This window comes from Capra hircus, chromosome 18 (assembly GCF_001704415.2).
Source record: "Capra hircus breed San Clemente chromosome 18, ASM170441v1, whole genome shotgun sequence".
In the NCBI taxonomy this organism is placed as follows: domain Eukaryota; kingdom Metazoa; phylum Chordata; class Mammalia; order Artiodactyla; family Bovidae; genus Capra; species Capra hircus.
Genome location: NC_030825.1, coordinates 61,458,829 through 61,486,416, shown reverse-complemented (window position 1 = coordinate 61,486,416; position 27,588 = coordinate 61,458,829). Strand labels below are relative to the sequence as shown.

The window sequence follows — 27,588 nt, the reverse complement described above, 5'->3', positions numbered from 1 at the left end:
TGTCTTTCACCATATCCTGGAGTTTGCTCAAACTCATGTCCATTGAGTTGGTGATGCCATCTAACCGTCTCATCCTCTGTCATTCCATTCTCCTCCTGCCTTCAATCTTTCCCAGCCTCGAAGTCTTTTCCAGTGAGTCCGATATTTGCATCATGTGGCCAAAGTATTGGAGCCTCAGCTCCAGCATCAGTCCTTTCAATGACTATTCATGGTTGGTCTCCTTTCGGGTTGACTGCTTTGATCTCCTTGCTCTCCAAGGGACTCTCAACACTAATCTCCAGCACCACAATCCAAAAGCATCGATTTTTCTATGCTCAGCCTTCTTTATGGACCAACTCTCACATCCCTTTCAAAATCACATCCCTAGCTTTGGCCACCTCATGCGAAGAGCTGACTCATTGGAAAAGACTCTGATGCTGGGAGGGATTGGGGGCAGGAGAAGGGGTCAACAGAGGATGAGATGGCTGGATGGCATCACTGACTCGATGGTCGTGAGTTTGAGTGAACTCTGGGAGTTGGTGATGGACAGGGAGGCCTGGCGTGCTGCGATTCATAGGGTCGCAAAGAGTAGGACACAACTGAATGACTGAACTGAACTGAACTAGCTGACTACTGGAAAAACCATAGTTTGTCTATAGGGCCCTTTGTTGGCAACGTCATTCTTCTGCTTTTTAATACATCATGTAGTTCTATCATAACTTTACTTCCAAGGAGTAGTCCCGTGGCTGCAGTCCCCTTTAGCAGTGATTACAGTATTGAATTACAGTTTCCTCTACCCCCTGGTAGCTCAGACGGTAAAGCGTCTGCCTACAATGCGGGAGACCCCGGTTCGATCCCTGGGTCGGGAAGATCCCCTGAAGAAGGAAATGCCAACCCACTCCAGTATTCTTGCCTGGACTGAGGAGCCTGGTAGGCTAAAGTCCATGGGATGGCAGAGTCGGACACGACGGACCGACTCCACTTCACTTCACTTCCGCCCTCTGCGCCGCGACGCTTCGCCACCCTGCACCGAATGGCCCCGCCCCGCCCCGCCGGGACGCGCCCGCCCCGCGCCCGCCCCGCGCCCGCCCCGACGCCCGCGCCCGCCCCGCCCCGACGCGCCCGCCCCACGCGGCGTAGCCCCGTCCCTCCGCAACGAGGAGCCCCGCCTCCGCGCCGGGACGCTCCGCCCCGCCCCGCCACTCAGCGAGTTCCCGCCTCACCTTTCAAAGGCCCTGTGCTGGTCCGGCTTCTCTCCACCACCCACCCGCTGACGGCCTGGCCCCGCCTGCAGGCCGGTCAGCTATTTGCTGCGCGTGCGCGCACTGTGACCTACGCGGAGGCGGAGAGCGGCGGCTGGAGGTCCCACCGCGGGGTGAGTTTCTGTCTTTGGAGTCAAGCCTGCCTCTCGCGGTCTCCTCTTCCTTGTACCCCGGATCTGAGGGTCGCTACTGACTCTGAAGTGAAGTCGCTCAGTCGTGTCCGACTCTTTGCGACCCCGTGGACTGTAGCCTACCAGGCTTCTCCGTCCATGGCATTCTCCAGGCAAGAATACTGGAGTGGGTTACCATTTCCTTCTCCAGGGGATTTTCCCGACCCAGGGATCGAACCGGGTCTCTAGCGTTGGAGGCAGACGCTTTAACCTCTGAGCCTGACTCTAAATCCCCGCTTTTGCCCCACCACCCCCAGCAAATTCAGACGTCTCCGTAAGCGGCCAAGGGGCGCCTGCCTTTTGGTTAAACTCTGCACTGAAGCCGGTTCCTGCTTCTGGAACACTGAAACACTGCGTTTCGCACCTTTTCCCGGCTTAAAACCGTTTACTGACCTCACTGACCCCTCTATCCTTTCTGCACCAAATACAGTTCTATTAGGTGAGGTGGTTTATTCGCTCCACCTTCTTCAGCCTCTCCTTCTCGGGCCTTGGAGGCCTCGCCGGCCGCCCCGCCCCCGGAGGGGCAGCGTTCTCTCCCCGGTCCTGGGATTCTGGGGAGCCCGCCCCGCTCCTGAGACCCCCCTCTCTCCCAGCCGTCTGTCCTCACGTCTCCTCAGGACGGTCCTTCTGCCCTTCAGAGTGACCTTTCCCCTGATCCCTGATTGGGGGAGCTGACCTGAGCCAGCCACGTGACACCCATGGGTCTTAGGCCCCAAATACCACCCGCTGGAATTTGGCTCTTGCGGGAGGGCCTTTCTTATTCAGTCTCCTACCCTGTAAATAGTGGGCGGAAGGCGGGATCAGAAGAAGCAGAGACAGCGACTCCTAGAGAAATGGAAAATTGAGAAAAGCCTGTGGGACAAGAGATGGCAGTGAAGAGGATGGTGAGGAACTTGGAAGAGACAGCTTCATGAAAGAGAATGAGCGTTGAAGTTAGCGAGTGGGGAAAGGAGAGAAATTCAGAGCAAAGTAGGGTCTCCGTAGAGTTAAGGGTGAGCAACATAGGGAGGTGTGGTTGTTCATTCCGACTCTTTGGAAGCCCTGTATCTCCCAGAGTTTTCTCAAATCCAGGTCTGTTGAGTCCAGGGATGGTATCTCACCATCTCATCTTCTACCGCCCCCTTCTATAGCCTTCAAGGGAGAGGGGCTGTAAATCAGGGGTCCCAAAGAGGGCGACAGTGGAGAGGCAGTTCACACAGCCCGCAAACGGGATACAAGAGCTGGAACCAGAGCAACAATATCCTGGTGGGAGAGAAAGGGGACTCCTAGTGTTTGGAGGAGCTGAGAGAAAAAGCGAGTTGAAGGGAAGCATAGCCACTTGGGAGTGCCAGAGAGTTGGGAGGAAGGGAGGGCAGAGGTGGAAGAAGAAAAGCAGAAATCCATGGAGATTGAGGATCACCAGGGAGGTTGGAGAGAAAGCAACTTGAAGGCGAACAGATGGCAGAGAGAGGCGGGATGGGAGGCAGGGAAGAAGTAGAGAGGAGGACAGGCACAGCAGGAGAGCAGAGATGCAAGCAGAGAAAGGGAGATGTAGAAAGAAGCAGGGAAACAGATCAACCAAATGAAGTGAAAACAGCTAGTGTGCAGGTGATGGTGGGGACTAGATCCGGAAGAGTGCTGAATCAGCTGGGTAAGAATTATTAAGTCGTTATACATTGATTCTTGGCTTTAAAATCTAATGCAAATCTTGCTTCTTTAAATTATACAGATCAGAATGAGAATTGCAAAACTTCTGTCTGTGAGGCATGTGTATTTTGTAATTATTTGTATTAAAAGCATGCCATGTGTAGAGCCAGTTGAGGTGGGGGCTGTGGCAGTGACTTGATTCTCTCAGCTGTGGGTCACCCCCTTCGCTCTTCCTGATGCAGAGTAGAGGTTATGTGAGAGAAAAAATGGGGCAAGAACTGACTGACTTACTACATGATGCCTTTTCAAGGAACTTTCAACATGTTCTTTGTGTAGGTTTTACTTTTGGCTTTCTGCTTTCTTTACACTTAATTATTTTTGTAGCTTGGGATAAAGATTTGTTCATTCAATAGCGACTTTCTTGTAAACAATTATGGAGATTTGTCTCACTTGGGATAAGTTGGATGAATGTAGAGAATATTATGGTAAGTGAATTAAGACAGGGAAAGACTGGTATTATATGTCCTTCCATTATATGGAATATTAAAAAAAAATGAAACTCACTAGCCCCAAGGTGGTCATCTGGGGCTGGGAGGTGGGGAAGATGGGGAGATGTTGGTCAAAATGTACAGACTTTGAGTTGTAAAATGAGTGCGTCCTGGGGAGGTATGCGCAGCATGCTGACTATAGTTAATCCTGTTCTGTTACTTCATGCTGGGAATTTGTCAGGAGACTATGTCATCGGTGATTTCACCAAACACAGAACATGGGAATTTGGAGGTGATAGATGTGTTCATTAGTGGATTGTGATAAATATTTCACACTGTACACATGTGTCATATGCTCACAGGGTGTATGGTATGTATACACATACTCCTTTGGTTAGTTGGTTCTCCCCGATCAGACAGGCTCCTCAGGTTCTCGTGTGGGGCCTCGCCCCAGGAATGTGCACAGAGCGCAGATGATTCCGATCTGGATCCTGCACTGAGCACCAGGGCTCTTAGCCTCCACTTCTGAGACTGAGATCAGGCCCTGGGAGAGGGAAGGGTGCTCTGCTCTGAGTGGGGCTGGACCAGGCCCTGCTGTGTGACCCGAAGGGCATCATGGGGTCAGCAGAGGTGCCCCCTGTTGCTGTGTGCATGAGGCCTCACCAGGAGGGGAGTGTGATCCAAGGAAATTGTGGTAAAGTCCCGTGTTGGACTCTCTGCAGAGGTTACTGTGCTGAGTCCCTCCTGAGACAGTGACCACAGAGGACTGTCTGTTCCACATGGTTAGGGCTTCCTTATGTGTGTGGCTGGGGATGAGGAAAGGAGGGATGTGTTGACTCTAAGCATTAAACAACATGTTTTCAACTTTCATGATAGAACTGTGAAGACTCATGGACAAAGAGGCCCAGAAGAGGAAAGAACAGGAGTCAGGCATGGCTCTTTCTCAGGTAGGGTCATATTCTCAATGGATTCTCACACTGCCTTCCTGAAATGCCGTTCTCAGGACTCGCTAATCGTGTCTGACTCTGGAGTGTCCTGTGTGATTCCTGTACACACACTCGCCCCGGGGCATTCCCTCAGGCCCTGTCAACTCCACTTAGGTCCGGTCTCCCTATGACCCGGTGACCTGGCCCTTGTGAGGAGGCTCCCTTGGGCACCATCCTGGGCAGGGCTTCTCACCCACGGGTTGGAGACGGGGTCTCAGTGCTGTTGGGCAACACGGACTGTTGAGGGCCCATCTGGATGCGCTGTCTGCTCTCAGTCAACCATGGTAAAGAAGCTGTATGTGGACCACAGGTATTAACATGTACAGTACACAGGAAAATCTGCAAAAGAGGCCAATGAGTGGAAATCAGTTGTAACTTTTTATAGCACATTTAAAACTAAATGAGCACCTCCTTGAAAACTTAAGTGTTTGGGAATGGAATGGAATGGTATGTTCAGAAAGCGATGTCAGGGCCAGAGAGTGGTTCGCTACACCATCTAATTTAAATTATGAAATCAGGCTTACTAATTTTTTTTTCTTTCTTCTTGACCACATGATACAGCTTCCAGGGTCTTAGTTTGCTGAGTAGGGATTGAACCTGAAACCGTGCAGTGGAAGTGAGGGATCTTAACCCCTGGACCATGAGGGAATTCTCCAACTTTACTAATCTTGATTCAGTATTTTCCTAATGGAATAAAATAATAAATCTTGGATTTTGTTAATAAGTACATAGCTAAAACTAAGGATAAAAATCACATTATTAATTTTAAAATATATTTATTTCCTGTACTCTGACTTCATTGCTTCAGTGTCGTTTCCCTAGTTCTGGCGAGTGGTGGCCACTCTCTGGATGCAGTGTGCACACTTCTCACTGGGGTGGCTTCTGCTGTCTTGCAGCCCAGGCTGTAGAGCACACCGGCTTCAGTAGTTTCACCTCCTGGGCTCTACAGCTCTGGCTCAGGAATTGAGACTCACAGGCTTAGTTGCCCCTCAGCAAGTGGGATCTCAGACCAGGCAACAACCCACATCTCTTGCATTGCCCAGTGGATTCTTAACCGTTTACCCCTAGGGAGGCCACATATTGTTAAATACAGGTATTTTAGAAAGATTGGAAGAAATCTCCTGTATGTTATTTTCTGCTTGTATTATTATTATTAGTTTTTGAACTAGAACAAGATAATGTTGAGGAGTTCCCTGGTAGTACAGTGGCTAAGAATGTGCCTGCCAATGTAGGGTGCACGGGTTCCATCCCAGGTCCAGGAAGATGCCTCAGAGCAACTAAGCCCATGGGCCACAACTACTGAGCCTGTGTTCTATAGCCTGGGAGCCATTACTATGGAAGCCCGCATTCTCTAGAGCCTGTGCTCCAAAACAAGGGAAGCTACTGCAAGGAGAAGCCTGTGCACTGCAGCTGCAACTAGAGGAAGCCCACTCACAGCAAGGACCCAACATAAGCAAAATAAATAAGCTTTGGAAACGAAATAGAATGTTGACAAAGTTACTGAAGGAAGAAGTACAATGAAAGAAGAGAACGGGAACCCACTCCAGTATTCTTGCCTGGAGAATTCCATGGATAGAGGAGCTGGTGAGCTGCCCTCAGCAGGGTTGCAAAGAGTCTGGCATGAGTAAGCAGGTAAAGAACAACTTCCACACATAGTAGACAGAACTCTGATAAACAAATCTAAGCATCTAACTTTCCTCCTGGACATTCTTCAGTGACTTCCATTAGCTTTTGGAATAAAGTCCAAAATCCATAGATCTTGCATAAATTGCCTCAACCTGGCATACCCCATCTGCATTCCTTGTGTCCCAGTCACACTGGCTGACTTTCTGTTCAGTAAATATCTTCCTGCCTCACAGCAGGCACGCAGGCTGTTTTCTCTGCTTGCAACACTCTTCCATTTCCCACCTTGCCAATCCTAAGTGTTTCTTCCTCACAGAGACCTTATCTGATTTCTCAATGTAGGTGAAGACTTTCTGTTTAATCTTGTCCTAGCACCAGCCGTGTGTCAGAGCACTGATTTCAGTAGTAACATTAAAATTGTGAATGAAATTGGCTGGCTGGCTGCTAGATTGTAAGCTCCATCATGTTCACTGCTGTATTTCAAGTTTGAGGCACAAAGCTGATGCTGAATGCCTTTTGATAGAATGAAAGAAAAAAAAGACAAGTCTTCTTGTTTCAATCAGTTGTGTGTTTACACATGCATGCATGAATGAATTGATATGGATGGTTTTATTACAAAAACATCATCTCATAAATAATGGTGTATGCTTTGTAGCAGTTTCAGTTGTCTCTTTAGTGTATTTCATGGCGTTGATTTTTCTACATCATCACATGAATGATGTAAATTGTAGTAAGATTATTGACATTGTGAGGGTTGCCATGGAGAAGGTGTGACCCTGTATCGTGACCATTTATGCTGTTCTATTGTATTTCAGCTTCCTTGAACTTGTTTCAGGTATTCTCAGGGAACTCTCTGTGGATGCTCTTTCCTTCTCTGCTAGTTAACTGGTTGATTCTTTAGGTTCACTTGTCTCTCCCAACCACCTGAGCTCAGGTGCTGTTGCCTCATTTCTTAACTGTTTGATCTGAGCGATTTTTTACAGTGACAGAGTTTTCTCCCCAGTAAGGTGGACACGGATCTTTCTCTAACGTGCTGTTTTGTTGATGACAAGTTCATCCGTATGAAGTCTTTAGAGTAATGCTTAATGTGTAGGATGTGGTGAAACACCTGTCATCAGTGATGACTGTGGACTTTGTCGTCTCTGAAGACACCAGTCTTGCTGTAACTCACCTAGATAGTGACACTGTGTCACTCACTGTGTTGAATGGAACACTTCTGCATAGACAACCCAGTCTTAGTTTTACTTTGTGTATTTTTCATGTGTTGTCCACATACATGACAAATTCATGTTGATTGCAGGATATCATAATCTTAGGGAAAAAGAGGAAATTATACATTAGATTAGAGACCAACAGTTTGCTTCAAGCAGCTTTTAATGGATCTATCAGAAAGTATATTACTTCAAGTGAATTGAGCTTTACCCCTCTCACCTCTTCTCATTTTGTGTGAAACTAAGAATCCTCCTCAGGGCCCTTTGGTGAAATCTGTTTTCATTTCAGGCACAATTGACCTTCAAGGATGTGTTCATAGATTTCACTCCTGAGGAGTGGGAATGCCTGGACCCTGCCCAGAGGACCTTGTACAAGGATGTGATGGTGGAGATTCTCAGGAACCTGCTGTCTGTGGGTGAGTGTCACTTCCCCCTGAAGTGGGGATCTGCCTTGGGGTACCTTTGCATGTTCCCTCTGTACCTTTTGAGATCCCCTGTTTTTCTTGACTAAGCTCAAAACCTTGTTGACTCACACATGTAAAGCTTCCTGATTGGCATCAGGCATTTAAACTTGACTTTCCTTCAGGTGACCTGCCCACTGTTGTGATGCAGAAGGAGTTTCTCCACAGCTCAAGTGTTTATAAAGCTGATTTCAAATGTTGAAATAACCAGTTGCCTGTTTTGTAGCCCTGTGTTCTTGGTTCAGTAGTTCTTAGACAGGAACTGGATCCCTGCTGCATGTTGTACTGTATATTATACTGTTCCCTGTGCATTCAGAAGGAGGCAGAGAGTAAATTTAATGAGAAGTATTTTTCTGTGGGTTTATAATGTCTGCATTCCTTGGCTGACAAAAGAGCTGGATTCTACACCTGCCAATGCAGGAGACACAGGTTCGATCCTTGGTCTGAGAAGATCCCACACATCACAGAGCAGCTACGCCTGTGTGCCTCAACTACGAGCCAGCACTCTAGAACCTGGAAGCTGCAACTGCTGAGCCCACATGGGACAACTACTGAAGCCCGTGCACCCAGGAGAAGCCGCAGCAAGTGAGGAGCATGGGCACTGCAACTGGAGCGTAGCCCCTACTTGCTGAACTTGGAGAAAAGACCAGGCAGCAAGGAACACTCACCTGATCCAGAAGAAATGAGTACCCTAATGTATTAAAAATAACAGAAGCATTTATTTAAAAAAGACAGGTTGGATTCTGGAAGAAGCCACAGTATATGGCATTACTTCTGAGTAGGAAGTTCTGTTTCTGATCTGAACGTTATCTCCATTCTTGTGGCACAAGGAAGAAGACCCCTGGATTGTGGAGAATGAGATGCTAATAGCAAACATCCAGATGAGTGGGAAAGTATCCACAGTGTGATCACAGGTCACAAGGACAGAGAGGAAGCCACACCATTTATAGTGTTTGGGAAACTCTCCAGGTGGGAGAGTTCTGTGAGAAAACAGATGTTTAATGTTTGTGAACTGTCACAGGAGAGTTTTCTTCTCCCTAACTTACGGCTGTGTTCTTTGACATGTGAAATGTACAGCACCCGCCAGTGGTGCTGTAGCACCCACAGAGATGAAGGCAAAGTCTTTTTTTTTCCTTTGGCTTGTACTGGGTCTTTTTTGCTGTGTGGTCTTTTGTCTGTTTGAGACAACAGAGGGCTACTCCCTAGTTGCGGGAAGCACGGTTTCTCATTGTGGTGATTTCTTTTGTTGTGAAGCACAGGCCCTAGGCACACAGGCTTGAGTAGTTTTACAATGCAACCTCAGTATCTGTGGCTCATCAACTTATATATATACTTTACAGAATTCTTTATTTTCTCAATGCAGTATTTGTGGAACAGTTACTAACTCTCATTTATTTTTCACATTATTCATTAGAATGCTTCTTTTGCCTTGTTTACCATTCCCATGTATTGCCTGATTGACGCTTGTATGCTCAGTTGCTCAGTCCTGTCTGACTCTGTGATCTCATGAACTGTAGCCCACCAAGCTTTCCCGTCAATGGAATTTTTTTCAGACAAGAATAGTGCACTGGGTTTTGATTTCCTGCTCCAGGGGATCTTTCCTATCCAGGGATTATATCCCACCGTACCATGTCTTCTCCATTGGCAGGCAGTTTCTTTACCACTGAGTCACCTCTCTAGGCCTGTATGTTCTTTACCATTTAAATAAGTGTGCATAAAGTGTGTACAATATACCATTAGTTTCTCCTCAATTATGAGACAGCAATGTGTTTAGTACAAAGTAGGGTGAGCTTTGAGGTCATGGTGGGAAAATACATTTTCTTTGTGAACTGACATGAGTTTGCATAAAATGAATGTTTTCTGATGTGTTTGAAACTATACTACCCTAAAATTAATTTGAATTACCTATGATCACTCTTTTTAAAGAGTTACATTCCTTTAGTGTTGTATCGTTTTAAGATCATTGTGAAGATTCATAATTCTCTTCAGGATGGATATGACCTTTGGTATAATATCATGTGTTCAACAGGAAATAATTTATTTATGAATTGTAACTAATAGAATATCTGTGGTTCTTTATGTCTTGTAGATATGTCTCATATACATATGATCAAAAAATTACAGGCCAAAGCAAACAGTGGGAAAAGGGAAATTTTTCAAAGAGTGATGTTTGGAAGAGCTGAAATCCTTGAAAGCAAAGATTTTCGCCTCAGGAAGATTCAGGAAAATGTACATGACTTTGATTGTCTGTGGACATACGATGAAAGAAATGACAAGGAAATGTCTACATCCTATAACAAAAATCTCACTGATGGAAGAGATCATCATAGTAGAAGTGATGCAGAAAATGGACCTTTTGAAAGTCACGGATCAAGCTTTCAGGATGAATTGGAGATGGTACAATCTGAAGGGATAATTTTTGAATGTAGTCAAGTTGTGACAAATGTCAGCGCCTCAGGTTTACCACCTCACAGAACTTGTAATGTCTGCGAAGGCTTTTGTCATAAAGATGAGAATGCTATTATGCATCCTTCAGAACTGTTACCAGACCATGAAACACAAAAGAAAAGACCTTACAAATGTAATGAATGTGACATAACCTTTCTTCAGGACTCAGAACTCACTGGACATCAAAGAATCCATACAGGAGGAAATCCATATAAATGTGACGTGTGTAGCAAGGCTTTTGATCAAACTACCAAACTTCCCATTCACTGGAGAATTCATACTGGAGAGAAACCACATAAATGTGATGTAGGTGACAAGGCTTTTATTCAAATTGGAAACCTTGCAGTTCATCAGAATATTCATACTGGAGAGAAACTATATAAATGTGATGCGTGTGGTCACTGCTTTATACAAAGTACACACCTTGAAAATCATCAGAGTACTCATACTGGAGTGAAACCATCTAAATGTAATGTTTCTGGAAAAGCTTTTAGTCAAAATGCAAGCCATGCAGTTCATCAGAGACTTCATACTGGAAAGAAACCATATAAATGTGATGTATGTGGCCTATGCTTTAGTCAGAACTCAGAACCTGAAGTTCATCAGAGAACTCATAAGGGAGAGAAACCATATAAATGTGATGAATGTTGCAAAGGCTTTAGTGAAATTTCAAGCCTTGCAGTTCATTCGAGAGTTCATACTGGAGAGAAACCGTATAAATGTGATGTGTGCGGCAAGTCATTTAATCGTACTGGCAAACTTGCTGTTCATCGGAGAGTTCATACTGGAGAGAAACCATATAAGTGTGATGTATGTGGCAAGGCCTTTATTCAAACAACAGGCCTTGCTGTTCATCAGAGAATTCACACTGGAGAGAAACCATATAAATGTGATGTGTGTGGCAAGGCATTTAGTTATACTGGACACCTTGGAGTTCATCGGAGAGTTCATACTGGAGAAAAACCATATAAGTGTGATGTGTGTGGCAAGGCATTTAGTCATACTGGAAGCCTTGCTATTCATCGGAGAATTCATACTGGAGAGAAACCATATAAATGTGAAGTATGTGGCAATGCCTTTAATCAAACTTCAAGCCTTGCAGTTCATCAGAGAGTTCATACTGGAGAGAAACCATATAAGTGTGATGTATGTGGCAAGGCCTTTATTAGAACAACAGGCCTTGCTGTTCATCAGAGAATTCATACTGGAGAGAAACTATATAAATGTGATGTGTGTGGCAAGGCATTTAGTCATACTGGACACCTTGGAGTTCATCGGAGAGTTCATACTGGAGAAAAACCATATAAGTGTGATGTGTGTGGCAAGGCATTTAGTCATACTGGAAGCCTTGCTATTCATCGGAGAGTTCATACTGGAGAGAAACCATATAAATGTGAAGTATGTGGCAGTGCCTTTAATCAAACTTCAAGCCTTGCAGTTCATCAGAGAGTTCATACTGGAGAGAAACCATATACTTGTGGTATATGTGGCAAGGCTTTCAGTATAAGTTCAAGCCTTGCAGTTCATCAGAGAGTTCATACCGGAGAGAAACCATATAAATGTGATGTGTGTGGCAAGGCATTTAGTCGTACTGGACACCTTGCTGGTCATCGGAGAGTTCATACTGGAGAGAAACCATATAACTGTGGTATATGTGGCAAGGCTTTCAGTGAAAGTTCAAGCCTTGCAGTTCATCAGAGAGTTCATACTGGAGAGAAACCGTATAAATGTGATGTGTGTGGCAAGGCATTTAGTCGTAATGGCAAACTTGCTGTTCATCGGAGAGTTCATACTGGAGAGAAACCATATAATTGTGGTATATGTGGCAAGGCTTTCAGTGAAAGTTCAAGCCTTGCAGTTCATCAGAGAGTTCATACTGGAGAGAAACCATATAAATGTGATGTGTGTGCCAAAGCGTTTAATAATACTGGAAACCTTGCAGTTCATCAGAGAGTTCATACTGGAGAGAAACCATATAAATGTGTTGTATGTGGCAAGGTGTTTATTTGTAGTGGAAACCTTGCTGTTCATCAGAGAGTTCATAGTGGAGAGAAACCATATAAATGAGGTATATGTGGCAGGGCTTTCAGTGTGAATGCAAACCTTGCAGTTCATCAGAGAGTTCATACTGGAGAAAACCTTACAAATATAAAAGTTGTGACAAACCATTTAGGCACAGTCATGCATAACTCATCATCAAGCAGGTCAGACAGGAGTGAAACCATGTAAATATGTATATGGCTGGTGCTTTACTTGAAATGACGAACTTAGAAACCATCGGAGAATTCATACTAGAGAGAAACATTAGAGATGTGACAGTTGTGAGAAACATTTTAGTGCAAATGTCGTGAGTGTGACGAAGCCTTTAGTCAGTATTCCGGCCTTATAACTCAGAGAATTCATAATGTATCGAAAACATTCAAGTGAAATGAATGTGGCAGAGTTTCTAGTGCATGTTCAGCATGAACTGCCCATTAGGCAGATCATACAGCAGAGAAACCACGTAAATGTTATTTATGTGACAAACCCTTTGGTCACAAGGAATGATGTTGCAGATTATCTGAAAATCCATACTGCAGTGAAAACTTACACATAAGTACAGTAAAATATATCTTTTTGACCGTCAGAAAATTCAACCTGGAGGAAAACTACACAAATGTTTTAGGTGTGGGAAAGATTTGATTCTGTGTTCAGGCCTAACACCATCACTTAATTTTTTTGTTTTTGTATTTTTCAATATTCTGATGGTTTTTGCTGTACATCAACATGAGTAGGCCATAGGCATACATACGTCCCCTCCCTCCTGAACCCACCTCTCTCACCACCGTATCCCTCCAGATTGTCCCAGAGCACTCGCTCTTATATCAAACTCCCACTGGCTCTTTTACATATGATAATATATATGTTTCAGTGGTAATATCTTAAATCCTGCCATCCTATTTCTTTTCTTTTTTTCAATAGTTTTTCCTTAGCGTTACTTTTTCTATCCACGTTATGACCCAGATTTAATGTTTAATTTACATTTCTTTCCTGCCTTAAGTCAGTGGGTTATTTTGAGACTTTTGTAACATTAAAATGCACGTAGACAATGGCAGGGAACATAGTAGGTGCCCTGTAAATATAAAGAAAGTTCCTTTAGGACTTGAGTTCAATCAATTAGTACACATAGAAATATTTATAAATAGTGCCAAGTTGATAATTTTGGTGAAAATGAATTCTAGTGTCTTCTTAAGATTTCATATTTTACAGTGTGCTTTATTGTCCACAACTGACAGATCTTTCAGAAATAGACAACAAAGAAATGAGAGAAAATATATTACAATTTTCAACAAGAAGTAAATTGCCTAATTACCGTCAGGTGATCATCTAGTAATTTGACATTCCATTCCATTGAAATTGAAGTGAAAGTGAAGTTGCTCAGTTGTGTCTGACTCTTAGCAACCCCATGGACTACAGCCTACCAGGCTCCTCCATCCATGGGTTTTTCCAGGCAAGAGTACTGTAGTGGGTTGCCATTGCCTTTTCCGGAAATGGTAATGGGGGAACATAAATGTCGGTATCATTTTGTATGGTTGGTTTTCTCAAGTTTCCTTTGTGATAAATGTAAGCCTGGCTGCTAGCCTTGTAGAGCTGGGTAGGAGCTGTATCTTTGCAGAGTTCTGGGGGTAAGTTCTTTTCAAGCTCTGTAGTTTCCTGTTCTCTTCTTTTGCTTATCATTTCCATCCTGAAGAGTACTCTCTCCCTGTGTCTATTTCTCAGTCCAAAATTATACTTGTTTTTTAAGGTATAACTCACTACCTCTGCCCTCTAAGGTCTTTCCTGATCCAGCCAACAAGAAGTAATCTTACCTCCCCTACAGCATTTCTTCTTGGATATTTACTTCTTTTGTTGACGCCTTAAGCTTGGGCTGTGTCTTTACTTCTCTGTATTCCCTGGTAGTACATGGCTTTCTACTCTGTACATGACTCTCACAATTACCTATGTTACTATGTGACAAGATATTTGATTTTTAGAAATATTATTTGAATATTACATTGAAGTATTGGCTTAAGTATTACATATTATGATGTAAACAAGTTTTTGTCATATAAGTATTTGAAGCTTTCTCATCAGAAGCATGGAACAGAAACTTTTATCAAGAAGAATGCATTTCTCATTAAAAGTTTTTTTCTCTCTAAAAATCTTTAAAATTTATTTTTGACTATGCTAAGTCTTCATTGTGCTGGGTCCTTTCTCTTCTTGCAGCAATCAGACTATGAATTCTGCACATAAACTTGGCTCAGGTATGGTTGGAGACTGGCATTTTAATGCTTCTTTTGGTCAGTCCAGAGGATTCAGTGTCTTTTTTTTTATTTGGCTGTGCTAAGCCTTTTTTTTTTTTGCTGCACGTAGGCTTTCTCTAGTTGCAGCAAGCAGAAGGGACTTTCTAGTTACTTGTGTGCAGGTTTCTCATGCTGTAGCTACTCTTGTTGCAGAGCACAGGCTCAGTACTTGTGTAGCACGGGCTTAGTTGCTTGAGGCATATGGCATCCTCTCAGACCAGGATCAAACCCAGGTCCTATGCATTGGCAGGTAGATTATTTAGCATTGCACCACCAGGGAAATTCTACTCAGTGTCTTTTAACTGGGCTCTATGTATGTTAATACACTGCCAAACAAAATGGGGGTCATCAACCAATAACCAGGAGATCTGAAAACCAGGAGAGACTCCCCCAAACTTCTCTGGACTCACTGAAGAAGTGTATGGACCCAAGAGACCCTTCCTGAAATACCAAGGCCAGAATGTCCAAAACACAGTATAAGGTCTGCTTTTCTCCATCCTGCATTCCCCTCAGGGTGCACTTTCGCTGGACCACTGCAGTGGGTAATAAGTTTGATCCTTGAAGAAGTGAAATGTCAAGCCATTTTTCTCCTTAAAAGCGTTAGTATGAAGTAGCCCTTTCTAAGAGTTGTGTGTTTCACATTCTAGCTTGTCATCCGTACACAAAGCCAGTTCTTGTTTACTTAAACTGCTTAAATTAATTCTAATTACAGGAATATTCATGCGTTCAGCTAGCACACCACATCCAGCCCCACCCCACCAGCCCCCCACATCAACTCCCACCCAACCCCAACCTGGACAGCAGACCAGGTTTCACTTCCCAGGCCCCTTAATCACTTCAGCCTCATCAGTAGGACTCTAAGTACAGTTTGTTTCAGTTGCTCAGTCATGTCCGACTCTTTGTGACCCCATGGACTGCAGCACGCCAGGCCTCCCTGTCCATCACCAACTCCCAGAGTTTACTCAAAATTGTGTCGGTGATGCCATCCAACCATCTCATCCTCTGTCGTTGGACATGCAGGACTCCAGATGTTATGCCAACACCTTTCTTTCCATTGTGACTAACCCACAGAATTTTAAGGTTTTATTAAAAGTGGTACAGTTACTTAAACTAATGAGCAATCAATGGTATGACACAAGACGTGAGAGACCCTCAAGTACTACTTAACCCTGACAAGACACCTCTGGATCCAAAGGGAGGAACAAGCAGGTAGGTGAATGCTCCGCCGGACCCCGCCCCTTTCTTGTCCAGACGCAGGCCTGTGTCCTAGGCTCTGACCCTCATTTTCTCCCTTTCCTTTGGAACCTACCGCTTGGAAGTCTCTGCTATCTCTACTCAGACGTGAGTTTACAGCAATTCCTGAAGCCGAAACATGGTAGGTGCGGTTGCCCCGGGAATAGTGAGGTACTGTTTTTTGCTTTTTAGTCTTGTTAAGTTCCGCGCATAGGGTCCCCTCTACTCCATATCTCTGTCTCGGGTAACTTAGGACCTTCCTAATCCCCCAGCCTTTCCTCCCCAAGTAAATTCAATTGTTACCTTGAGAGGCCCGTGGTCTAATTTCCTTTCAGTGTAAAATCCTGAGGTAACATATATCGTGCATAAAATATATAGTAATTTATAGGGGGAAAGTCATTATAATTGAGACATGGCACTTGATAATTTTGTTAATATACCAAAACTCTTGTTCAGGAACTAGCTTAGAATTTGATCTTTGCAACTGGTCGTGGAGCTGGAGTTCTTTCTCGAGTGTTAGGGAGGTGTATTACTGTCCTCTTCTGGTTTATATGACCAGGGTAATAAATTGACTACAGAGACTCTTCATTTTAGGAGCTAATTTCCAGTGATGCTGGTTACTGGTATGAGCTCTAGAATCAAAGAAAAATATAAAGTGGACTCTGCTCAGACATTTCTGACTGAGACCCCATGAAGTGTAAGCCAGCAGGCTGCTGTGTCCATGGGATTTCCCAGGCAAGAATACTGGAGTGGGTTGCCATGTCCTAATCCTGGGGATCTTCTGACTCAGGGATAAAACCCCCATCTCTTGCATCTCCATTGGCAGGAGGATTGTTACCACTGAGCCACCTGGGAAGCCTCTTTGATCTGATACTAGTTTTTTATTTGAATTAAAGAAGTGAGAGTTTTGGTTGGTAGTTTTCCAGTCAATGAGACTCAGTGTGGATAATGCTGAATTATGGATTGCTGACAGGTGCAGTGGAAAGCGGCATATAATAGTGGGGAAATATCTTAAGAAATCAGAGAATCTGAAGACAATTGAGGGATAATTTTAGCTTTTGTGCATCAAGGTTGACTCAGTGATACACTAAACCTAAGGTGATTATGTGGGGCAGATGGAAAAGGAGCAGTTAGCTTCAAGTAATGAGGCCTGGTTATTTGTGGGAATGTTGTTGGTGGAATTCCTGCCCGCAGTAGTAGATAAAATGGTCATCTGAGTTAAATTCACCCATTCCAGTCCATTTTAGTTTGCTGATCCCTAGAATGTCGACGTTCACTCTTGCCATCTGTTTGACCACTTCCAATTTGCCTTGATTCATGGACATAACATTCCAGGTTCCTATGCAATATTGCTCTTTACAGCATCGGATCTTGCTTCTATCACCAGTCCCATCCACAACTGAGTGTTGTTTTTTCTTTGGCTCCATCCATCATTCTTTCTGGACTTACTTCTCCACTGATCTCCAGTACCATATTGGGCACCTACTGACCTGGGGAGTTCCTCTTTCAGTATCCTATCATTTTGCATTTTCATACTGTTCATGGGGTTCTCAAGGCAAGAATACTGAAGTGGTTTGCCATTCCCTTTTCCAGTGGACCACATTCTGTCAGACCTCTCCACCATGACCCGCCCGTCTTGGGTGGCTCCACAAGGCATGGCTTAGTTTCATTGAGTTAGACCAGGCTGTGGGATCCCTTAGAAGAAATGGAGTAGCCATCATGGTCAACAAAAGAGTCCGAAATGCAGTACTTGGATGCAATCCCAAAAAAGACAGAATGATCTCTGTTCATTTCCAAGTCAAACTATCCAGTGTCACGGTGATCCAAGCCTATACCCCAACCAGTAACGCTGAAGAAGCTGAAGTTGTACGGTTCTATGAAGACCTACAAGACCTTTTAGAACTAACACCCCCAAAATATGCCCTTCTCATCATAGGGGACTGTAATGCAAATGTAGAAAGTCAAGAAACACCTGGAGTAACAGGCAAATTTGGCCTTGGAATATGGAATGAAGCAGTGCAAAGGCTAATAGAGTTTTGCCAAGAAAATACACTGGTCATAGCAAACACCATCTTCCAAAAACACAAGAGAAGACTCTACATATGGGCATCACCAATGGTCAACACTGAAATCAGATTGATGATATTCTTTGCAGCCAAAGATGGAGAAGCTCTATACAGTCAGCAAAAACAAGACCAGGAGCTGACTGTGGCTCAGATCATGAACTCCTTATTACCAAATTCGACTTAAATTGAAGAAAGTAGGGAAAACCACTAGACCATTCAGGTATGACCTAAATCTAATGCCTTATGATTATACAGTGGAAGTGAGAAATAGATTTAAGCGCCTAGATCTGACAGATAGAGTGCCTGATGAACTACGGACAGAGGTTCGTGACGTTGCACAGGAGACAGGGATCAAGACCATCCCCATGGAAAAGAAATGCGAAAAAGAAAAATGGGTGTCTGGAGAGGCCTTAGAAATAGATCTGAAAAGAAAAGAATTGAAAAGGAAAGAAGAAAAGGAAAGATACAAGCATCTGAATGCAGAGTTCCAAAGAATACCAAGAAGAGACAAGAAAGCCTTCCTCAGCGATCAATGCAAAGAAATAGAGGAAAACAACAGAATGGGAACGACTAGAGATCTCTTCAAGAAAATCAGAGATACCAAGGGAACATTTCATGCAAAGATGGGTTGGATAAAGGACAGAAATGGTATGGACCTAACAGAAGAAGAAAATATTAAGAAGAGGTGCCAAGAATACACAGAAGAACTGTACAAAAAAGATCTTCACGAGTCGGATAATCACGATGATGTGATCACTCACCTAGAGCTAGACATCCTGGAATGTGAAGTCAAGTGGCCTTAGACAGCATCACTACAAACAAAGCTAGTGGATGTGATGGACAGTTGAGCTGTTTCAAATCCTGAAAGATGATGCTGTGAAAGTGCTGCACTCTATATGCCAGCAAATTTGGAAATTTCAGCAGTGGCCACAGGACTGGAAGAGTTCAGTTTTCATTCCAATCCCAAAGAAAGGCAATACCAAAGAATGCTCAAAGTACTACACAACTGCACTCATCTCACACTCTAGTAAAATACTGCTCAAAATTCTCGAAGCCAGGCTTCAGCAATATGTGAACCATGAACTTCCAGATGTTCAAGCTGGTTTTAGAAAAGGCAGAGGAACCAGAGATCAAATTGCCAACATCCGCTGGATCATGGAAAAAGGAAGAGAGTTCCAGAAAAACATCTATTTCTGCTTCATTGACTATGCCAAAGCCTTTGACTGTGTGGATCACAAGAAACTGTGGAAAATTCTGAGAGAGGTGGGAATACCAGACCACCTAACCTGCCTCTTGAGAAATCTGTATTCAGGTCAGGAAGCAACAGTTAGAACTGGACATGGAACAACAGACTGGTCCAAATAGGAAAAGGAGTACGTCAAGGCTGTATATTGTCACCCTGCTTATTTAACTTCTATGCAGAGTACATCATGAGAAACGCTGGACTGGAAGAAACACAAGCTGGAATCAAGATTGCCAGGAGAAATATCAATAACCTCAGATATGCAGATGACACCACTTTTATGGCAGAAAGTGAAGAGGAACTAAAAAGCCCCTTGGTGAAAGTGAAAGAGGAGAGTGAAAAAGTTGGTTAAAGCTTAACATTCAGAAAACAAAGATCAAGGCTTCTGGTCCCATCACTTCATGGGAAATAGATGGGGAAACAGTGGAAACAGTGTCAGACTTTATCTTTTTGGGCTCCAAAATCACTGCAGATGGTGATTGCACCCATGAAATTAAAAGATGCTTACCCCTTGGAATGAAAGTTATGACCAAACCTAGAAGGTATATTAAAAACCAGAGACATTACTTTGCCAGCAAAGGTTCGTGTAGTCAAGGCTATGGTTTTTCCTGTGGTCCTGTATGGATGTGAGAGTTGGACTGTGAAGAAAGCTGAGCGCTGAAGAATTGATGCTTTTGAACTGTGGTGTTGCAGAAGATTCTTGAGAATCCCTTGGATTGCAAGGAGATCCACCAGTCCATTCTAAAGGAGATCAGTCCTAATTTGTCTTTGGAAGGAATGATGCTAAAGCTGAAGCTCCAGTACTTTGGCCACCTCATGCGAAGAGTTGACTCATTGGAAAAGACTCTGACGCTGGGAGGGATTAGGGGCAGGAGGAGAAGGGGACGACAGGATGTGATGGCTGGATGGCATCATGGACTCGACGGACGTGAGTCTGAGTGAACTCCGGGAGTTGGTGATGAACAGGGAGGCCTGATGTTGCAACGAGTCAGACACGACTGAGCAACTAAACTGAACTGTTGGTGGAATATTGTCAGAGATTAAAAAAAATTTTTTTTGAAAATGTTTCCAGCTTTCAGACCTTTGATAGAGTTGAATAGGAGTGGGTTGTCTTCATTAATTAAAATTAATTGGAGAAGGGAGTTTGTCCTAGAATTGTGAAGCCAGTGGCACGAGTGCTGTACACAGCTGTGTGGGTTGTAGAGACAGGGTTATTAATAGGCTCAGGTCTTGGTGTGCAACATTTGGGGTGATTGGATAATAAGATCTTAAGAATCCAAGCCTGTGAGGATTGGTAATCCTGTTAATGGGAGACTTCATAATGAGGGCTGTAGTGGGGAGTCACATTGCTTTCAGCAGTTTATCTACTCAGAGTGGGGGATACTGATTTTACTGTGGTTAGAATGGCCAGAAGCTTTGGAATCTAAGGGGCTGTGAAGGAGGCCCCGTTTCCTTAAAGAGCTGGGGTATCTTCCATTTAGCTCACTCAGGGACCACAGATGGCAGTGAGATTGGGGCCTTTCCTATGACTTCTTCACTGAGCTCAATCGAGCCAAATCTCAAAGACCTTTAAAAGTTTGTGATATCCCAGTTCCTGGCATGTTTTCCCAGGAGGGACCATTTCTTGGTCTCCATTGGAGAAGGCAATGGCAACCCACTCCAGTACTCTTGCCTGGAAAATCCCATGGATGGAGAAGCCTGGTAGGCTGCAGTCCATGGGGTAGCGAAGTTGGGCACCACTGAGTGACTTGACTTTCACTTTTCACTTTCATGCATTGGAGAAGGAAATGGCAACCCACTCCAGTGTTCTTGCCTGAAGAATCCCAGGGACGGGTGAGCCTGGTGGGCTGCCGTCTATGGGGTCGCACAGAGTCGGACACTACTGAAGCGACTTAGCAGCAGCAGCAGCAGCAGCAGCATACTGAGTGCCCAGTGCCCTTGCATTTGTGGCTTGTATATTTCTGTGTGTTGCCCAGGCCCAGTGGTGTCTGCTGTTTAGCCCTGTTGCTCAACAGAGCACAGAAAACTGGTGAAAACGTGGGAAAGTGGAGAGGAAGCTATTGGGGGTCTAGGAGAGTAGTGAGAGGAGGCAAATTTTGGCCTCTGGATGAGGGTTATGAATGGTATATCCGTGTGTTGCAAGCATAGTGGTGGGACCCAGTGCAGGCTCACTCTGCCACCTATGAGAGAGGCCAGTCCTTTGGGAAGACAACTTCTTGAGGCAAACAATGGGATTTCATTTTGAAAACCAGCTGACCAAGAAGATGGCTAACTAATATCTCAAAATAGCCATCTTGTTGGTGTCTGGATGCCAGATTCTTTTATGAAACTAAAGAAGCAGTGAGGAAATAAAGTCAGAAGGGAGGATCGAGAGGGAGAGGCAGTGGGGAAGTAAGGTAAAAAGGGCCATCAGTAAAGGGCCATCAGTCTTGCAGTACATCTCAGGGACAGCCAGCCTTCTGTGTTCATCTCTTCTTTCCTGCAGGCATTCACAGGTTGTGAGATCAGAGCATCTCACTGTGAGCTCAACAAAGGCACTTTAGTTTAACAGTCAGGCCAAGAGGTAGGGTCCTCTGAGGCCAGCCATTATGGATGATTACAATAACCACAGCAGTGAGAAGCAAGGCAAAGAAACAGTTCCAACTTGGAATCAGCATTGGCTCTTCCCCGCAACAGTTGTGGGATCACGTTGTGTGGAACTGTTGACAAGGGTGGTCTCAGTTTTGACTGTAGGACCTAGATGTGGGCTCATGGCTAATTGTGGGTTGCCTGGAAGGGCAGCGCGCCACAGTGTCTTAGCTCAGTTTCCCTGGGACACAGATGCTATGACTGAGGTTTGTGTGCTTTGGTTGATTGGGAAAGTCATGATCACACTTACGAAGGAAGGAAGAAAGTGGAGTTGGGAAGAGGACTGTTACCCTGCAGTGTGTTAGAATCAAGGCCTGAGCTGAGCCCACAGGGAGGGATGGGTGCATTGGCCCTGGAGGTAGAATCCAGAAGGTTCCCCACAGCATTGATTCCATGGAGTGGATTTTGTGATGTCTTTTGGAAGGGCAAGAATCATTATGCAACCTCTAAAATAACTGTTGGTAAAATCCCAGAGGGGCCTCCCTCATAGCTCAGTTGGTAAAGAATCCACCTGCAATGTGGGAGACCTGGGTTCGATCCCAATACCAGACCATCTGAGCTGTCTCTTGAGAGACCTTTATGCAGGTCAGGAAGTAACAGTTAGAACTGGACATGGAACAACAGACTGGTTCCAAGTAGGAAAAGGAGTACGTCAAAGCTGCATATTGTCACCCTGCTTTTTTACCTTATATGCAGAGTACATCATGAGAAATGCTGGGCTGGAAGAAGCGCAAGCTGGAATCAAGATTGCAGGGAGAAATATCAATAACCTCAGATATGCAGATGACACCACCCTTATGGCAGAAAGTGAAGAACTAAAGAGCCTCTTGATGAAAGTGAAAGAGGAGAGTGAAAAAGTTGACTTAAAGCTCAACATTCAGAAAACGAAGATCATGGCATTCGGTCCCATCACTTCATGGGAAATGGATGGGGAAACAGTGGAAACAGTGTCAGACTTTTGGGGGGGGGCTCCAAAATCACTGCAGATGGTGATTGCAGCCATGAAATTAAAAGACGCTTATTCCTTGGAAGGATGTTATGACCAACCTAGATAACATATTTAAAGTCAGAGACATTACCTTTCCAACAAAGGTCTGTCTAGTCAAGGCTATGGATTTTCCAGTGGTCATGTATGGATTGAGAGTTGGACTGTGAAAAAAGCTGAGCGCCAAAGAGTTGATGCTTTTGAACTGTGGTGTTGGAGAAGACTCTTGAGAGTCCCTTGGACTGCAAGGAGATCCAACACGTCCATCCTAAAGGCGATCAGACCTGAGTGTTCATTGGAAGGACTGATGTTGAAGCTAAATCTCCAATACTTTGGCCATCTCATGCAAGAGTTGACTCATTAGAAAAGACCCTAATGCTGGGAAGGATTGGGGGCAGGAGGAGAAGTGGATGACAGAGGATGAGATGGCTGGATGGCATCACTAACTTGATAGACATGGGTTTGAGTAAACTCTGGAAGTGGTGATTGACAGGGAGGCCTTGTGTGCTGCTGTTCATGGAGTTGCAAAGAGTCGGACACGACTGAGTAATTGAACTGAACTGAACTGAAAATTCCGGAGATGATTTTGTTGCTTCCGTTTAGTATTTTCTGTTATTTTGAGTTGTAATGAAGAAGGTTTCCAGTGCATTTGGAAGGACAACAAAAGAGACCTTGGAGTGTATCCTTGTTAGATGTTGAAGTCTCACTGGAGCATGTACATCAGCGTACACATGTACTTTTTATTATTAGAGTTTGGAGATGACAGTTTTTGGGCTGGCTGAGGTCACTGTGACTGATAAGAAGCTGTCTTGAAACCAGTTTGCTCCTTGGGCGCCTTCATGTGTATTATTCCATCGTAAATGCATGAGTTGTTAAACCTTGGAATCTTTCTGGGGATTGCATAGCACGATGGATGGATTATTACTGCATGTGTGGATTGTCTGTTGAACCAGATGAAGTTTCATAAGGGTCTTTCAACCTAGATGGAAAATGATGCTAAACTTTGATGGCAGAGGGATTTTGTGAGGGAGGGGCCGTAAAAAATCTCAGGATGTAAGGAAGGATCGGGCTCCCCAGGTGGCGCTAGTGATAAAGAATCACCTGCCAATGCAGAGGCATAAGAGACTCGGGTTTGATCCCTGAGTTGGGGGCAGGGCATGGCAACCTACTCCATGATCAGAGGAGTCTGGTGGACTACAGTCCACAGGGTCGCAAAGAGTCAGACATGACTGAAGTGTCTTGGCTCACAGGCACAGGGAAGGATTATTCGTAGACTCCGGGGACCATCAGCTCCATAGCAATCTGGAGTACAGAGGCTTATTCTGGAGATGATGCAGCTGCTATTTCTTGCTGCCAGTGCAGCGGGCTTCTCTCCATGTCTTTCCAAATCACGCGCATGTGCCACAAACCTGCACAATACAGGTAAGCAGGAACTCTAGTGAATGGTTGGTGGGAATGTAAATGGTACATGGAAAACAGTACGGAGTTTCCTCAAATACTACAAATAGAACATGCATAGGACCTCACAGTCTCACTTCTGATTATTATATCCAAAGGAAGCAGAATCAGTATATTTTTAAAGAATATTTGTTCATTTATTTGACTCCAGTGGGTCTTAGTTGTGGATCATGGGATCTTCATTGCATCACACAGGACGTTTCATCGTGGCATGGGGGCTCTGGAGTATGCAGCCTCTGTCTTTGTAGTGCCTGGGCTTAGTTGCTCCATCTCATGTGGGATTTACGTCCCCATGTTATATCTGAGGCTCCAGAAGCAAAAGCAGGGGTGTGCCCTGCTTTTATGAAGGACTGAACACGAGTTCTCTTTGTTGCAAGGCAGGTTCTTAACCTAGAATTCCTGTGACCACCAGGAATGTCCTGTGAAAAATCAGTGATTTGAACGAGTTACCTGCATTCGTATAACCAATATTTCTTTATTCACAACAATCATTTGTTGTAGAAATAAACTAAATGTCTGTTGACAAATAATTCAATTATAAAAACATGTGTGTGACAGGCTTCCCACCTGCCCCTACAGGATACATAAGAGACGAAGGTTTGACCCCTGGGTTGGGAAGATGCCCTGAAGGGGGGGCATGCCAATCCACTCCGGTATTCTTGACTGGAGAATCCCATGGACAGAGGACCCTGGTGGGTTAAGGTCCATAGCGTCACAAAAAGTAGGACACGACTGAAGTGTCTGAGCACACAGCACATGAGACACACTGTGACCTGAGGCCCTTTACTGCAGGGCTTGCTCCTGGACAAATGTCTCCTTGGGCAACAGAACACAAAGACACTGGAAGGGACCAAAGAAACTATAGTCACCCACATGCGCAGTCAGGGCAATTCTGAACGATAAGAAGCATCAGTTCTTTGGCTTTCTTCACAGTCCAACTCTCACATCCATACATGACTACTAGAAAAACCATAGCCTTGACTAGACGGACCTTAGTCGGCAAAGTAATGTCTCTGCTTTTGAATATGCTATCTAGGTTGGTCATAACTTTTCTTCCAAGCAGTAAGTTATTTCATGGCTGCAATCACCATCTGCAGTGATTTTGGAGGCCCCCCCCCAAAAAGTCTGACACTGTTTCCACTGTTTCCCCATCTATTTCCCAGGAAGTATTGGGACCGGATGCCATGATCTTCGTTTTCTAAATGTTGAGCTTTAGGTCAACTTTTTTACTCTTCTCTTTTACTTTCATCAAGAGGCTCTTTAGTTCCTCCTCACTTTTTGCCATAAGGGTGGTGTCATCTGCATATCTGAGGTTATTGATATTTCTCCCGGCAGTCTTGATTCCAGCTTGTGTTTCTTCCAGTCCAGCGTTTCTCATGATGTACTCTGCATAGAAGTTAAATAAGCAGGGTGACAATATACAGCCTTGACGTACTCCTTTTCCTATTTGGAACCAGTCTGTTGTTCCATGTCCAGTTCTAACTGTTGCTTCCTGACCTGAATACAGATTTCTCAAGAGGCAGGTTAGGTGGTCTGGTATTCCCATCTCTCTCAGAATTTTCCACAGTTTATTGTGATACACACAGTCAAAGGATTTGGCATAGTCAATAAAGCAGATATAGATGTTTTTCTGGAACTCTCTTGCTTTTTCCATGATCCAGCGGATGTTGGCAATTTGATCTCTGGTTCCTCTGCCTTTTCTAAAACCAGCTTGAACATCTGGAAGTTCATGGTTCACATATTGCTGAAGCCTGGCTTGGAGAATTTTGAGCATGCTTTACTAGCGTGTGAGATGAGTGCAATTGTGCGGTAGTTTGAGCATTCTTTGGCATTGCCTTTCTTTGGGATTGGAATGAAAACTGACCTATTCCAGTCCTGTGGCCACTGCTGAGATTTCCAAACTTGCTGGCATATTGAGCGCAGCATTTTCACAGCATCATCTTTCAGGATTTGAAATAGCTCAACTGGAATTCCATCACCTCCACTAGCTTTGTTCATAGTGATGCTTTCTAAGTCCCACTTGACTTCACATTCCAGGATGTCTGGTTCTAGGTGAGTGATCACACCATTGTGGTTATCTGGGTCGTGAAGATCTTTTTTGTACAGTTCTTCTGTGTATTCTTGGCACCTCATCTTAATATCTTCTGCTTCTTTTAGGTCCATACCATTTCTGTCCTCTGTGGAGCCAGCTCATCTTTGCATGAAATGTTCTCTTGGTATCTGTAATTTTCTTGAGATCTCTAGTCTTTCCCATTCTGTTGTTTTCCTCTATTTCTTTGCATTGATCACTGAGGAAGGCTTTCTTATCTCTTCTTGCTATTCTTTGGAACTCTGCATTCAAATGTTTATATCTTTCCTTTTCTCCTTTGCTTACTAGAACTAATCAGTTAATATAGTAAAGTTGTAGGATATAAAATTAATATGCAGAAATCACTTGCATTCCTATATACTAACAATGAAAAACAGAAGGAAAAATGAAGGAAACAATCCCACCCACCTTTGCAATGAAAAGAATAAAGTACTTATGAATAAATTCACCTAAAGAAACAAAAAGACTTTTGTATAGAAAACTATAGAACTCTAATGAAAGAAAGATGACACAAATAGATGGAGCAATATACCATGTTCATGGATTGGAAGAATCAATATAGTGAAAATGAATATTCTACGCAAAGCAATCTACAGATTCAATGCAATCCTGGTCAAGCTACCATCAGTATTTTTCACAGAGCTAGAACAAATAATGTCAGAGAAACACAAAAAACCTCAAATAGCCAAAGCAACCTTGAGAAAGAGGGATGGAACTGGAGGGATCAACCTTCCTGATTTCAGACTGTACTGCAAAGCTACAGTCATGAAGACATTATGGCACTGGCACAGAGACAGAAATATAGATCATTGGAGCAATATAGAAAGCCCAAAGATAAATCCATGCACCTATGAACAGCTTATCTTTGACAAAGGAGGCAAAAATATACAATGGAAAAAAGACAATCTCTTTAACAAGTGGTGCTGGGAAACCTGGTCAACCACCTGTAAAACAATGAAACACTTTCTAAAACCATACACAAAAATAAACTCAAAATGGATTAAAGAGCTAAGTGTAAGACCAGAAACCATAAAACTGATAGAGGAAAACATAGGCAGAACACTCTCACAGCAAGATCCACTATGAGCCACCTCCCAGGGTAATGGAAATGAAAGCAAGAAGAAACAGATGGGACCTAATTACACTTAAAAGATTTTGCATAACAAAGGAAACTATAAGCAAGGTGAAAAGGCAGCCTTCAGAATGGGAGAAAATAATAGCAAACGAAACAACTGACAGTTAATCTCCAAAATATACAAACAGTTCATGCATTTCAATTCCAGAAAAATAAACAACCCAATTAAAAAGTG

At 43.9% G+C, this 27,588-nt stretch overlaps 1 protein-coding gene across 1 annotated transcript; it reads left to right on the top strand.

Annotated features, from left to right (window-relative positions):
- On the top strand, positions 1,199-14,398 carry LOC102189578 (zinc finger protein 665). The gene is made up of 4 exons (XM_018062988.1): positions 1,199-1,354; positions 4,402-4,472; positions 7,635-7,761; positions 9,896-14,398. The coding sequence occupies exons 2-4, from the start codon at positions 4,416-4,418 to the stop codon at positions 12,319-12,321; spliced, it is 2,610 nt and encodes an 869-aa protein (XP_017918477.1). The 5' UTR covers positions 1,199-1,354; positions 4,402-4,415; the 3' UTR covers positions 12,322-14,398.

Excerpts from the sequence above, each read along its gene's own strand:
- LOC102189578 (XM_018062988.1), top strand. The coding sequence starts at position 4,416 with ATGGACAAAGAGGCCCAGAAGAGGAAAGAACAGGAGTCAGGCATGGCT. Across the intron at positions 4,473-7,634 it reads CAGGCATGGCTCTTTCTCAG|GCACAATTGACCTTCAAGGA; the intron begins GTAGGGTCATAT and ends TTTTCATTTCAG. Across the intron at positions 7,762-9,895 it reads CAGGAACCTGCTGTCTGTGG|ATATGTCTCATATACATATG; the intron begins GTGAGTGTCACT and ends TATGTCTTGTAG.